Genomic DNA, 14,194 nt, shown 5'->3' on the forward strand with positions numbered 1-14,194 from the left:
TGGACATTTTTGAAAACGAACCTAAAATGCGACCAATGTGGCGACAGAAATTAACCTTCTGTAAGCACTGCAGGAACAAGTGGCTTTGTACGCAGTCACGCGCACGGGTGTAAAGTTAAATACACCAACGGATGAAGTTTGCCATGAAAAAATATTTGATTTAGCCGGGATTCGAACACGGATCTCCCGATTTCCAGTCAGGCATGTGAAAACATCTGACCGGCAATCGGGAGATCCGGGTTCGAATCCCGGCTAAGTCAAATATTTTTTCATGGCGAACTTCATCCGTTGGTGTATTTAACCTTCTGTAATATGGAATTGGGCCTCCTCTATGAAGTCCCCTTCATTTACCTGCACTTATACTGGTATTTAAATTTATTATAGCCAACAACAACAGTTTACCAATTTCAGCAATAAAGTATATTTTCAAGGATATCCCCACCAGTAAAGTGGATAACAGGCACGGAGTTTATACATCAATAGGATTATCGCAAATGATTGGAGAAATCCGATGCCAATCGCCGGCGAAATACCAATGATTATGGAAGCATTTTTCACGTAATGGAATTCATTTCCAGAACAAAACTTAGCCACCTCAAAATATCAGTCGTAGACTAAGTCCAAAAATTGTCAAACCAAGATGGCGGAACTTTGTCCTCGCTAAAAATTCGGAAACAGAGCCTCCAGATTGGTGATAGTTTTCCGGGTTTACACCGCGTTGATTCATGTTTTTGCGGACGACAGTTTCGGACGCGTTCCAGCTCCCGTCTTCGGGTCCAAATGATCATTGATCAACGCGGATCAATAGTATAGTATTGATCAACGCGGTGTAAACCCAAAAAACTATCACCAATCAACTCACCGCGGAAGCCTCCGAAATAATTTTAGAGCCTCCAGATATTTACAACCACCTTGGTTTGAATGAATCAGTGGATAAGTAAACGGTGAATAAGTAGCACACCCTGTCACTGCTGTCAATGCCGTGAGCAGATGACTCCAGCGCAGGGAATGATGGGTGTACAGTAAGACATAAAAGGGAGCGCATTCGCTGAAAGAGAAGAATAAATTACGTTGAACGGTAATTGCGACGAGAATACTCTCTCCGTAACCGAGAATCGAGGCATAATTGCTGTTTTTTGGGCTAAAACGTTGGCCGCAATGCAACAAAACGTCTGTAACACTTTAGAGCCTATCCGAACTAACATCCAGAATCTGCCACAATACACTCACAATCAGTATTCAGATGCATGGACGACACTTAATCTAGGCAATTATTGGCAAGTAAATTTCAGGAGCAAGATAAAGATGATACTTGTCCTTATACCTGATGTAAAAATTGTCAGGAAAATAGTCCAATTGAAGGTGGTATTCATCAAAAATTAAGTTTCCTAGTCAGTAGTCAGATAGGTGGGAATTTAAACTTTGAAATAAGAAAGAACTTTATTAGGACGCGTGGTATGACTAGAGAAAATAGTCAGTGGATAACTGGGCGGAAGATATAGTATAGTATTTGGAGGAGCCATCAGACAGGTGATCGATGACACTTAGAGCAGGAAGGGTAAGGATTGCAGAAGAGAGAAACCATAGCTGTGCCGGAATCGCGTGAACTATCACGCTGTCAACCTTGCACTGCCCTCTGCAACGTATGTGGGAGTGGGGATTGCGCATACACTCGAATAAAAAGCCTGCGAAAGCCAGGATTTGAACCCAATTCTTTGAAGGGGAAATTAACACTCTAGCTACTACGCCAACTCAATCCTCGGAATTAAAATAAGTAAAAAAGTAATGCGCAAGAGAAACACGAGAGGGGAACACGATTGGAAAGTGATATTGACCAAGAAAACTTTCTTTTTCCTCGGGATACTGAGCTATCAAGGATTTTTAAAATCCATATTGCAGGGTATCGCCAGATGCCGTGATCATATAGAATAATAAACGAATGTCACTCTATGAGGAGACATTAATTAACCTAGTGAAGAAACAAGTAAAGAACTTCATCAATGGATGAGTTGCGGCAGGAGATATTACCTATCGTATTCACCGTGTTTCAAGCTTATCCTATACGAATTATGTTAAAGATGTACTTACTTAAGTTAAAGGTCGGAAAAAGGAGATAGAAGTCCAATGGATGTACATTTACGTTTTAGATGCATATACGCAAGGCAGGGAATAAAAGGGTTAACGAGATGATCGTTTGTTAAAGAAGAAGCTAGCATTTATCGTAATGATTCAGCTTTCACGCTATATCCAAAAACTATTTATGGTCTTATAGTCCATTAAGTCCGTAACTCTTGTACTGAGAAGTTGTGAGTCACCTGGAATATCATATCATATCTTGGTGAGGGAGTATTGTTGAGAATGGGTGCCTTCGATTGATCGACACAAGTTGATACAGGACTAGTTCCGCAGTTTCCGAATACCAGTTTAAGCCAAAGGGGGCAGGCACTGGTCCGAGGCCGTACCCAGGATCAAAACTGGGGGGGGGGCAAGCCATGGTTGTTCAAGTTATAGGTAAGATTTAAGCATGGAAAAGGCGAATGAAACCAACATTTCAAGGAAACTGTAACAGCTCTTTATTAGTTTTTAAATTTATTTCTTTGAATAAAAATTATTTTCCTTAAAGGCATTTGTGATTTTTGCTTCTGGGGGGGGGGTGCAGCTACCACCTACTGCCCCTCGCTGCGTACGCCCTTGCACTGGTCGGCTCGCAGTAATTACTGAGTTTTCGTGAGTGAACACAACGCAATTCGAGAGCCGCTGAATGGAAAGCAAACAATACAGTCTAGAGGATTCAGCGTCTCAAATGCGATTAGACTCTGATAGAGGCAAAACAGAGGCCCACAGTCTAATATTAGGGTGTGATACAGCTCCCCGTGATTTAGAGTGGTGTTACGAATGGCCATTTAGAGGACTCTAGAATCTGACGATAACCGTATCGCGGCCATTGGTATTAAAAATAAATTTTATGTAACATATAAGACTAAAAATTTCCTACAACCCCTTAAATTAAATTCATAAATTTAACTTAAATTGAATTTGTTACAAGGAAACATTTTAACGATTACCGAAGCCAACATTTCGAGCAGCATTTACAAGATTAACGAAGTTAATTTTTGGATAAACTACCCAGCCGTGATTATATCTCGCCAACTAGTCAGTCAGCGCTTCACAAAATACCGCATGAAGATCAGAGAGAAATGCGTAATATGCTAGCATCTTATATTGAAATAGATGGTACTTGATTTCTAGCTCCATAAATAGGGTTACGTACAAATTTTACTTTTTCACAAAATATATTTAGGATATGAGGATATTTAACCGGATATTGTTGAAGCCCGGGATTCTCTGCATCGCCAGGTGTAATGCGTTAGTGAATCCAAAATTCAGCCAGTTCAAGATGTCCGTAAAAAAATTAAATTGAAGAGAGGACACATAGTCGGAATTTTCATGTCACAAACTGTTTCCCTCACATAATTACCGTTATTATCAACGTATAATTCAAACACACCCACGTATATATTAACCACTTCCGTTTGTTTATTGTAACCCGTGTTACCTTACGACATTGGATGCAATACATCAATAAGGTCAAAGTTTAGTGAGTTCAAAATGTTGGACAAGAATGAAATTGAAGAGGGGAAACAGAACCAGAAATTTTTCGTCTCTTAAACTGTTTGCCTCGCATTAATTCCGGGAATTCCTCCAGGAATACGCCGTCGCAAGCAAACACGAGAGAAATATTTTATTTTAGCCCACGTTTCTCTCCCACCCTCCCTCCCTCCCACTACCATCAAACGCTGGACGAAAGACGCGAGCACCAGTAGAATCCAATTTAAAAAAAAGCGAAACCCATACGTACACACACACACTGTGAGACGAGAACGCAAAGGGCATAGAAGAGAAAGAAGAAAGGGCAACAAAAAAAAACGACAGCCGGTCCCTTGTCACAATTGAGAATTGCGCAGGAGGCTGGGAATCTAATTTATTTTTTTAATAAACTTATAGCGAAAGGAAATGAAATCGAATACTACAGAAGAAAATAAAAAAACACGCGCGCGAGGCGACGGGAGAGAAGGATTAAATCCCCATGATCCCACAGCACATACAACACCCAGGGAAAACGTATCAAAAGCGAGGAATTTGCACAGCAGCGGGAGGTCGCATAGTGAGATGAGAGAAGGGAAAAAAGAGAAAGTTTGGAGATTCTGGACGGGAAATGCAAAGAAGGAAGGGAATGGAAAACAGAAAGAGGGAACACGAAAGAAAAAGATTGGTAGCTTGAATTGGAGAGGGTGAAATCAAAGGTGTAGCCAGAAAATGAATCTGGTTTGGGTTGTTTTAAATGGAGATTTTCATGATGACTCTACTCTAAATCGAGACTAAAATTGCAGAGGATATAATACATTGTATAATCTGCGTAGGATTTTTTTAATATGGAGATTTTCATCATGAATGTACTCTAAATTGAGGCTACAATCATGAGAGCTGTAATACATTATATAATCTGGGTAGGGTTTTTTTAATGTGGAGATTTTCGTGATGATTGTACGCTAAATTGAGACGACAATTATAAAAGCTACGAGCTCAATATATTCTGGGTGAGTTTTTTTATGTAGATTTTCATGACGACTTTACTCTAACTTGAGACTACAATTATAATGGCTGTTTCACATTATGAACATTACCTATTACCGTCAAACGAATGTTATAATATAAATAATATTTAAAGAAACACTACCCTTTTTCATAATAATTTTAATAAGGGTACAAGTGACACTATGTGCTAAGGAATTATGTTAGGATGTCTGGATAGGGAAACCGGGGGATCGATAGGAGTTAATTAATTATTTGCACTTAGTAATTAATAGATATACTGACCTTTTATCCTCTGTGGCGGGTTCGTCGCGGAGGCCCCATTTAATGACAACCCCGGATAGACAGCGGGCGCCGAGGTCGCGGAGCTGCGGGAGCGACGGATATAAAAGGCCGTGTCTTGCGGCAGTCGGGGGTTATTTTGCTGTAAAACCAGACTGTGTAAAGTTGCTTGTTGGCTACTCAATAAAGAGGCCGAAACCCGGAACGGAGTTACTTATTTTTACGGCAACAACACATGGTGTCAGGTGTGTTATTATGTCGAATAAGCAAGTCGAAGGGATAGGAGGTCCTACCTGGTCCATACCCCAGCAGTTTTCCTTCGTGGCGGAAGATTGGCCAAGATGGAGTCGACGGTTCGAGAGGTACAGACGAGCTTCTGGACTCGCCAAAAAGCCAGAAGATGAGCAAGTCGACGCATTGATTTATGCAATGGGTGACGACGCGGACGATATACTATCATCCTTCAACCTATCGGCGGAAGAAGAAAAGAAGTACAGTATCGTGTTTGGAAAGTTTGAAGAGCATTTTGTCCCGAAGGTAAATATAATTTACGAACGTGCCCGTTTCAACAAGCGACTGCAAGGAGAGACCGAAACGGTGGAAGAATTCGTTCGTAATCTGCATATTCTCGCTAAAAACTGTAAATTTGGCACCCTGCGTGAAGAATTGGTGAGGGACCGTCTGGTAGTTGGTTTACGGAACGCCAAGTTGTCCGAAGCCCTACAATTGGATCCGGAGCTTACGCTGGAGAGAGCCGTTACAAAGGCGAGGCAAGCAGAAGACGTGCACAGGCAACAGACGCTGATAAGGAGTAACTCAGGGGAAGATAAAACAGTCCACTCGCAGGCACGAGGATCTGAGGTGGACGTGGTGCGGAAGAAGGCTCCACGGCACCAGAAGGCATCGACGTCAACAGCCGCCCTACCCGACCAAATGAAGGTGAGTGGTCGCAAATGTCCACGGTGCGAGAAAACGCCGCAGCACGCTTTCGCACGATGTCCGGCGCGTCAATCTGCGTGCGCCCTTTGTAAAAAGAAAGGACATTGGGCAGCAGTTTGCAGAACGAAGGCGGTTGCTGAAATTGACAAGCGGCTACCGGGTGAAGACGACCATTTCTTTTTGGGAAGCATTTCGACGGGAGAAGAACCATGGAGGGTCTCACTCGTCATCGGTAACCAAGAAATCCCCTTCAAAGTCGACACAGGCGCGGATGTCACTGTCATCGGCGCCGAATTATTTAAAACGTTGAAGGGAATACAACTCGAAAACACCACAACATTCCTCCGCGGCCCAAATCGAAGCAGATTGCAGGCCAAAGGAAAATTCCGGTCACTTCTACGTTGGAAGGATCGCGTGTACGAGGACGAGATTTTCGTGGTGAATGGAGTTGAAGATGCGCTCTTGGGACGTCCAGCTATATCATCCCTGGGAATTTTGACTTGGCTGCGAGAAATAACAACTGGCCATCCGGAAGAAAATTACCAGGAACTTTTTCGTGGGCTAGGAAGAATGCCGAAACCTTACGTCATTCGCATCAAGGATGAAGCCGTGCCCTATGCGGTATCTACGCCGAGAAGAGTGCCCTTGCCATTGAGAGATAAGGTTGAGAAAGAAATCAAGAAAATGGTGGGGGAAGGAATAATAACGGCGGTAGAAGAGCCGACGGAGTGGTGCGCGCCCATGGTAGTAGTGCCTAAAGCAGACGGAGGAGTTCGAATATGTGTAGATTTCACTAAATTAAATAAATGCATTCGGAAAGAACAGCACGAACTGCCAACCGTGGATGAATGTCTAACACTGATGAAGGCTTCAGAAGCGAAAATTTTCACAAAATTGGATGCTTGCAGAGGATACTACCAAATACCACTAGAGAGGGAATGCCGTCCGCTGACTACTTTCATTACCCCTTTTGGAAGGTATTGTTTTAACCGGATGCCGATGGGATTATCTTCAGCTGGAGAGCATTTTCAAAGACGAATGTCTGAAGCATTGACGGGGTTAAAGGGAGTAGTCAACGTTATGGATGACATACTCGTATTTGCAGCGACGCAGCCGGAGCACGACGTGAGATTGAACGCCGTCCTCCAGCGTCTTAGAGAAAATGGGATCACGTTGAATCGCGAGAAATGCCGATTTCGGGTCGCAGAGACAAAATTCTTAGGTCATGTCATATCGGCCGAGGATGGAATCAAGCCAGATCCTGAAAAAATTACGGCAATAGAGAAATTGCCGCAGCCCGAAACGGTAGCAGAGATACGTCGATTTCTTGGAATTGTGCATTATCATCTGAAATTTCTCCCTCACTTGGCGGATGTTACCCAACCGTTGAGAGAGCTGATGAGGGAAAAAGAGCCTTTGCCATGGGCTGCTACGCACACCAAAGCTTTCCAAGAAATCAAGCAAAGATTAACTAGTGCCCCATCATTAGCCATGTACGAGACAAATCGACCGACAAGAGTATTAGCCGACTCATCGTCATATGGATTGGGAGCTACACTAGAGCAGCGGCAGTCAGATGGTGAGTGGAGAGCGGTATGTTTTGCGTCACGGACGTTGACAGATACCGAAAGACGCTACGCCCAATTGGAAAAGGAGGTATTAGCGCTTACCTGGGCGTGTGAAAAATTAGCAAATTATTAAGTAGGCAAGAAATTTCTTCTATGTACGGATCATAAACCACTCGTGGCACTATTGGGAACAAAACCCCTCAGCGAATTGTCCGCCAAAGTGCAGCGTTTCCGTATGCGCCTCATGCGTTTCGACTATGAGGTAATTTATGTTCCCGGAAAGAAATTGTATACGCCAGATACTCTCTCACGATCACCAATCTCCAAAACCCCAAAAGAAGGCGATATTCTCACCGATGAAGACGTGGAATTGTACGTCGAAGCTGTGAAAGCGGATTTACCAATGAGCGACAAACTCATGAAGGAAGTGTTGAAAGCGCAACGAGAAGATGAAAGAACTCGACGAATAACTAAGTATGTGAAAGAAGGCTGGCCACGTAAAGAGAAACTGCTGTTGGAGGATAACAGCTTCTACCACGAACGAGCAAATCTTTCCCTCCTTGACGGGCTACTAGTCAAGGGGACCAGGGTTTACATCCCGGAATCATGGAGGAAAGAGATATTGAGCCGTATCCACGAAGGTCATCTAGGTATTTCAAAGTGCCGGAGGCGGATGCAGCAGTCGGTGTGGTGGCCAGGAGCATCCCATCAAATACTGGAAATGATAAGCAAGTGCCCGGAATGTCTCGAACGTCGTCCATCGCGAGTAGAGCCGTTGAGACCTACGGAGACACCGGCACGGCCCTGGCAGATGGTGGGAATGGATATTTTTCATAGCAGAGGGCGTGAGTACTTAGTCATCGTAGACTACTTTTCAAAATACCCTGAAGTCGCGTATTTGGAAAATACGCGGGCCACGAACGTGATAGCGAAAATAAAATCGATATTCGCACGTCACGGAATCCCACAAGTAGTCCGAACGGACAATGGGCCACCGTTTGGAGGAAGAGAGTTCCAGGAATTCGCGAACAAATACGGAATGGATGTCGTAACTAGCAGTCCATACTACCCAAAGAGTAATGGACTAGCGGAAGCAGCGGTGAAAACGGTAAAAAACATACTGGCGAAAGAAAGAGACCCGTGGTTGGGGTTTCTTGCATACCGTGCATCACCCATGGAGTCGGGGTATTCCCCAGCGGAACTATTAATGGGGCGTAAGCTGAGAACGACTTTGCCATTTCATCCTACGAAGTTGAATCCCAAATGGCCCAGCCTCACGGTCCTACGGGATAAGAATAAGGTCATCGCGGAGAGACAGAAGAGGAACTACGACCGACGACACCGGACGAAAGAACTACCCCTATTGCATGCGGGAGCCACCGTTTGGGTGAGAGATCGTCGGGAGTATGGAACGGTTGTCGGAGAGTCGGGCCATCCCCGGTCCTATCTCATTGAGACGGGTAGTGGAGTCATCAGGAGGAATCGGGTGGCGCTGACATTAGCTGAACGGCAGCCGAGTATTTCGAGTGATTATGAAGCATTTTTTCCAGACCTCGAGTCTACAGCGAAGAGCCACAGCCCACCAGAGACGGGAGTATTCAGGACGAGATACGGACGACTTGTGCGTCCCCCTCAACGATACACTCCTTAGACCCGTTTCCCTGTTCCTTTCCCTGTTTTATTCAGTGTTTTTTCAGAAGGAGAGATGTGGCGGGTTCGTCGCGGAGGCCCCATTTAATGACAACCCCGGATAGACAGCGGGCGCCGAGGTCGCGGAGCTGCGGGAGCGACGGATATAAAAGGCCGTGTCTTGCGGCAGTCGGGGGTTATTTTGCTGTAAAACCAGACTGTGTAAAGTTGCTTGTTGGCTACTCAATAAAGAGGCCGAAACCCGGAACGGAGTTACTTATTTTTACGGCAACAACACATCCTCATACTACTTTCAGAACAGAAGTGTCCTGTGAAGAACACTTGCTAAATTTGGTGTTGTGCGGTTCAAGGGATTCGTGGATAATTTGGCATTGTGGGGTGCCTTCTAGGGATTCGTCGGGCATCGATAGAGGTTAATTAATTGGGTGTAACTAAATATTATTCGATAGATTGACTCTATAATCCTAATGTTACTTTCAGAAAAAAATTTCCCACATAGTAAAAAATCTCCACTGCTCGGGCAATTATTTTTCTGCGGCAATTAATGTATATTTCACCGCCGTTCACGCAGTTGATCTATATATACTAAAGAGGATTTCTGTTAGTCTGTCCGCTATGCGTTTCCATACGGCTGCACGGATTACGACCGAAGTTTGTGCATAGGTGCATCTCATTCTTATGTACCCCGTTGCGCTACTTTCCTTTCATCCGACGCGTCCCTTGCGTCGTTTTCTCATGACCATTTGTTACGTCACGTCATACAAATTCTGTTGTTGCATATCCTACAGGATATGCACACCTCTTGACACGCTCGAAGGAAAAACACAAATTAAATTATATAACACTTACCTATTTACCCTCTCGGTGGAAACTTTTTTGCTGGGGTATGCGTTCACATGACTTTTTGGCTGTAAATATACTGGAGGGGGCACAACTGGTTCCGAGCGTTGAGCGCAGTGTGGCAGGAATGGGGTTGCTTGGGTAGGACAAGCCACGCCTACTTTGACCAAAACATTGATAATCCCATAAGAGTTAATGCTAACTAGGTATTTGGTGAAATATTCGGTCATGATCATTGTCACGTTAAAATAAACTATGGCAAACGAACACAGTAAACCTTTTTTCTATCATTATGGGAAAGCTTCGTGAAAATATGCCTCGAATATCTTTTCCCGAGGAAAAAGTTTTGTCAATCATCACGGTTCCGCTGTGAAACTAGCTTATCCGAAAATAACATTATACAAGTGTAAAATATCCATTCCCCTGTACTTCTACTGGTAGTTAATAAGATAATAGCCAATGGAAATCTTACGATAGCGGACCAGTCGCAATAATAGTACGAGAGTTTGTTCACGAATATATATTACCACCACGATATGACTATATGGACAGTTTAATATACACAGTAGTATGACGAACGATCGGAAAACTCCAACAACAACCAAGAAGTAATTGTTGCATTTTCATTTTATAAATCAGAGGCGATAAAAGGAATAGAATACCTACTTGATTATATACGTACACTGTTTGAGACTAATTCCGAAAATTGTCAAACCAAGATGGCGGAATTCTGAACACGCTTAAAACCAGAGTCCTCTGGATTGATGATAATACACTACAAAGTTTGATGATGAAGATGAGAAGAAATGATTTACCCTGTTTCAGACTTAAATATGAGAGTTTCATATCCAGAAAAACGTCCTGTGAAAAGAATCAAAACTTGACTGCAGGGCCGGACTGGGACCTCTAAAAGGGCGCTGCCTTCAACTTAAGAAAGGGCGCAGTCCGAGGGTAGGGCTGTGGGATATTACTTTGAAATTTAAAAAGTAAATTTTGAAAAAATAGGGTATTTTTTTGAAATGGTTTCAAAAAAGTTATTTAACTATTACAACGCGTATGCGATAGAAGGTAAGCTAATTTAACAAGCGAATACTCCAAATGATCATGTGTAATTGGCTTCTACTTAACATGGATATATTCTAAATATTTTATATTTTAATATTTTCAAAGATATTCATTATTAATATTACAAATTACACTACAGCCACTATTTACAATGTTTGAATAATGGAAAAGATAAAACTTGTAAGCAAGATTAAGGCTATAAATGAGTTTTATTAATGTATACATTTATGCAATCCAAATCGTACATGAAACAAGAGACGTATTCAACTGTTTTATGAAATAAAACTAATACAAAATGAAACATATCATTGTATAAATACAAAACAGCCTCTGAAAACTGAAGTTATCACTAATTATTGTGAAGGCCACTTAATTTGGAGCCCACTTTAATTATCAGAAGGAAAGTAGGCGCTTCATTTCCTTGCTTCGGAAACTGAGTTCATCTATAATTTTTTCATTGCTTATCTTTGTGACTAATTCTCGTTCCGACTGCATCAAGAGGAGAGCTTCCAAATTCTCATTGCTCATAGATGAACGAATTCTCGATTTTATGAGCTTGAGCTTTGAAAATGCACGTTCGCAGCTCACTTGGGTCATCGGTATTGTTAAAAGGAACTTGTAAGCCTTATGGAGTTGCGGATACATTAATGAGTACATATTGTACTGATAAAGTATCTTCTATGCACATTTAATACAGGAGTGGCATTTGTTGTTGCTTTTAGACCAAATTATTTCTCCATCTTCATCTTCTGATTTAGAACTTAAATTCACGTCAATGTCACTGGAGTCCTTCTGAAAGTGATCTTGTAAATTCATATTAAAGATTGGCCATTGCTCAATAAATGATTCCAGTTCTTCCTGGAGCTTGCCTTTGTCAATGTTGGGGATCACAGAGCATATTTTTTCCAATGCATGTTCTGGTATTCCATTTGTTCTTAACTCAGAGAATCTTACAGGATCAAAGCATGAAAGATCTTGATAAACCCGATTTTGATCAGAAAACCTTGCTTCCATACTGGCGTTAATTTGGTCAATAACCACATAAAACACATTGACTTTTAAACTCTCTTCACTGCTGAATGGAGTTTCTACGACCTCATCACTTAATTCATTTGGCATTTTTTTTTCGTTTTTTCTGTCTTCTGGCTGGCAATTCACTCTCTATGCTGATGTTGTTGGAATATTGATACAAAATTGGATTTTCTTCGATTTTATTAATCAGACTTTTTGACATGAACTTGACAAAGTTTTTTGCAGCATGGACAATGCCTGAAAACTCTTCTCTTATTCTCTTAAGACTGTCTTGAGCTGATGAAATCAAATTCCAAGCCTGTGCATAGTCTAAATTTTTTGTTTGAAGATAGTCCGACAAAGGCGTTGTTGATTTGAAAGTAATCAAGAACATCATAGCATTTAGGATTGTTTCAAACGACCAAAACTTTTGAAGAAGACTGTTTGCTTCATTTCTTGTTTTGGAACTGAATTCTTGGGCATTTGCCACGATAGAAAGGGAAATGATCAATTCTATGTACACAGTTTTATGTAGTTTTCCTTCATCTTCCGCCAATTTCATCCAGTTATGGAAAAAGCCAAAGATCTTGGAAGTGGCGTCACTCTTTGATCTCCAATTAGTTGCGCCAAAAGCACCTATAACTTGCATGTTGCTCCAAATAAATATCCAGTCTCTTGTGAGATTCCCTTACAAACACTTGAATTTACTGCAGTAAACCAAAAAACGAAATCGAAGCCGTCACAACTTGTGATGTGTCTACCATAACCAAGTTTAAAGAATGGGAATAACACCATGCATGAATGTGGTGTGGGGTCTGCTCTTGCAGCCGGGCTGAAACGCCCTTATATGGTATGGTATGGTATTTGGAGGAGGCGACCGACAGCTGAGGTCATTTGCGCCATGAGGGAAGGGTGTGGAAGGAAGGGTGGAGAGAAACCCGGCGTCGGCGTCAGCCTGCTCTTAACGAAAGGCGCCAAGGCGACCACGGCTTAACGTCCCATCCGACGGACGGAGTGTTGCGCTTGAAATGTCCTCCACACAACATTCAAGCAGGGATCGGGCAGTCTCTGAAAATTCTCTGCCACTGCCGGGATTTGAACCCGAGCCCGCCGGGTGGGAAGCCAACACTCTAGCCACCACACCAACCCGATCCCCCAACGCCCTTATATTGACCACTCATGTTTGCAGCTCCATCAAATGAGTTGGCAATACAGTTGTTGGTATCAAGTCCTGCTTCCCTTATTACTTCGGTAAATGTCTTGAATAAACTTTCTCCTGTTGACGACGACTGCACGCTCTGCAAGCCAATTATTATTTATTCTACTTCTGTATCGTAAAACACTGGCACGTATCGCAAAACAATGGCACATAGGTCGAAACCAGAGATACCTGTAGTTGAGTCCTTTAAAACAGAGTAGGTCATAGCTTGCTTTACATCATCAGCGATAATTGATTTCATTAAACATTTTATAATGTTCATTATTTTATTAACGGCGGTTTTACTCAGATATGTCACCTGGCTTCCCCTTTCTCTGGCTTTAGAACCATCATCGTCTGCTGATTTTAACGCAGCTTTACTCATTTGAATGGTTTTTTCACATGATTTTCTAAGTTTCTGTCATAACTGCAGAGGAGAAGAATTTTATATAAAAATATATCTCTTTATCGTTTGGCACCATGTCATCTGCATCATAGGTCTGCATTCAGTGCCGCCACAGCTGTCAACGTTGTCTCGCAACGCGCAAACCTTTGCAATGGCGCAGCGCGTCATTGCATTCATCACATGTCGCTGTCATCTTAGTTACAGTATAAATTGTGTCAGTTGTTTTTGTATGCTAGTGTTGGGTTTTGAATTGACTGGAGCACCTTTTGAAAATACGTACCTTTGCCTTGCGGGCGCAGGAACGCATTTTTCAAAGGGCGCACCGGCCCACGGGCCGATGGGCCGGCGGGCCAGTCCGGGCCTGCTTGACTGAAGCGCGATTATTTGTTATTTTTCACGATTTAAAATTCCCAAATTGATAATAAAATGTTTCTACTACATCAAGACTGAATATATTATAATTTATAATTACCGAAAATGCGACAGAAATCGCGTATCTATGAAAAAAACTGGGTTTATATCACTTTCTCCCATAAGACTCTATAGAGACGGAAGAACAAAAATGGCGGATTTTTCAATTCCCATAGTGGAAGTGTATGGAACGACTCGACCCCATGAGGGAGTAGTGTAGAGAATTGCCAT

General features: G+C 42.5%; 2 protein-coding genes across 2 annotated transcripts; both read left to right on the forward strand.

Annotated features, from left to right (window-relative positions):
* Positions 1-5,110: 5,110 nt before the first annotated feature.
* LOC124153226 lies at positions 5,111-8,219 on the forward strand. Its single transcript, XM_046526325.1, has 4 exons — positions 5,111-5,120; positions 5,540-7,393; positions 7,721-7,856; positions 7,958-8,219. The coding sequence occupies exons 1-4, from the start codon at positions 5,111-5,113 to the stop codon at positions 8,217-8,219; spliced, it is 2,262 nt and encodes a 753-aa protein (XP_046382281.1).
* Positions 8,220-8,421: 202 nt separating this feature from the next.
* LOC124153227 (uncharacterized protein K02A2.6-like) lies at positions 8,422-9,033 on the forward strand. Its single transcript, XM_046526326.1, has one exon. It carries the CDS (start codon positions 8,422-8,424, stop codon positions 9,031-9,033), a length of 612 nt encoding a protein of 203 aa, XP_046382282.1.
* Positions 9,034-14,194: the final 5,161 nt, after the last annotated feature.

Source organism: Ischnura elegans, chromosome 2, assembly GCF_921293095.1.
Source record: "Ischnura elegans chromosome 2, ioIscEleg1.1, whole genome shotgun sequence".
NCBI lineage: Eukaryota > Metazoa > Arthropoda > Insecta > Odonata > Coenagrionidae > Ischnura > Ischnura elegans.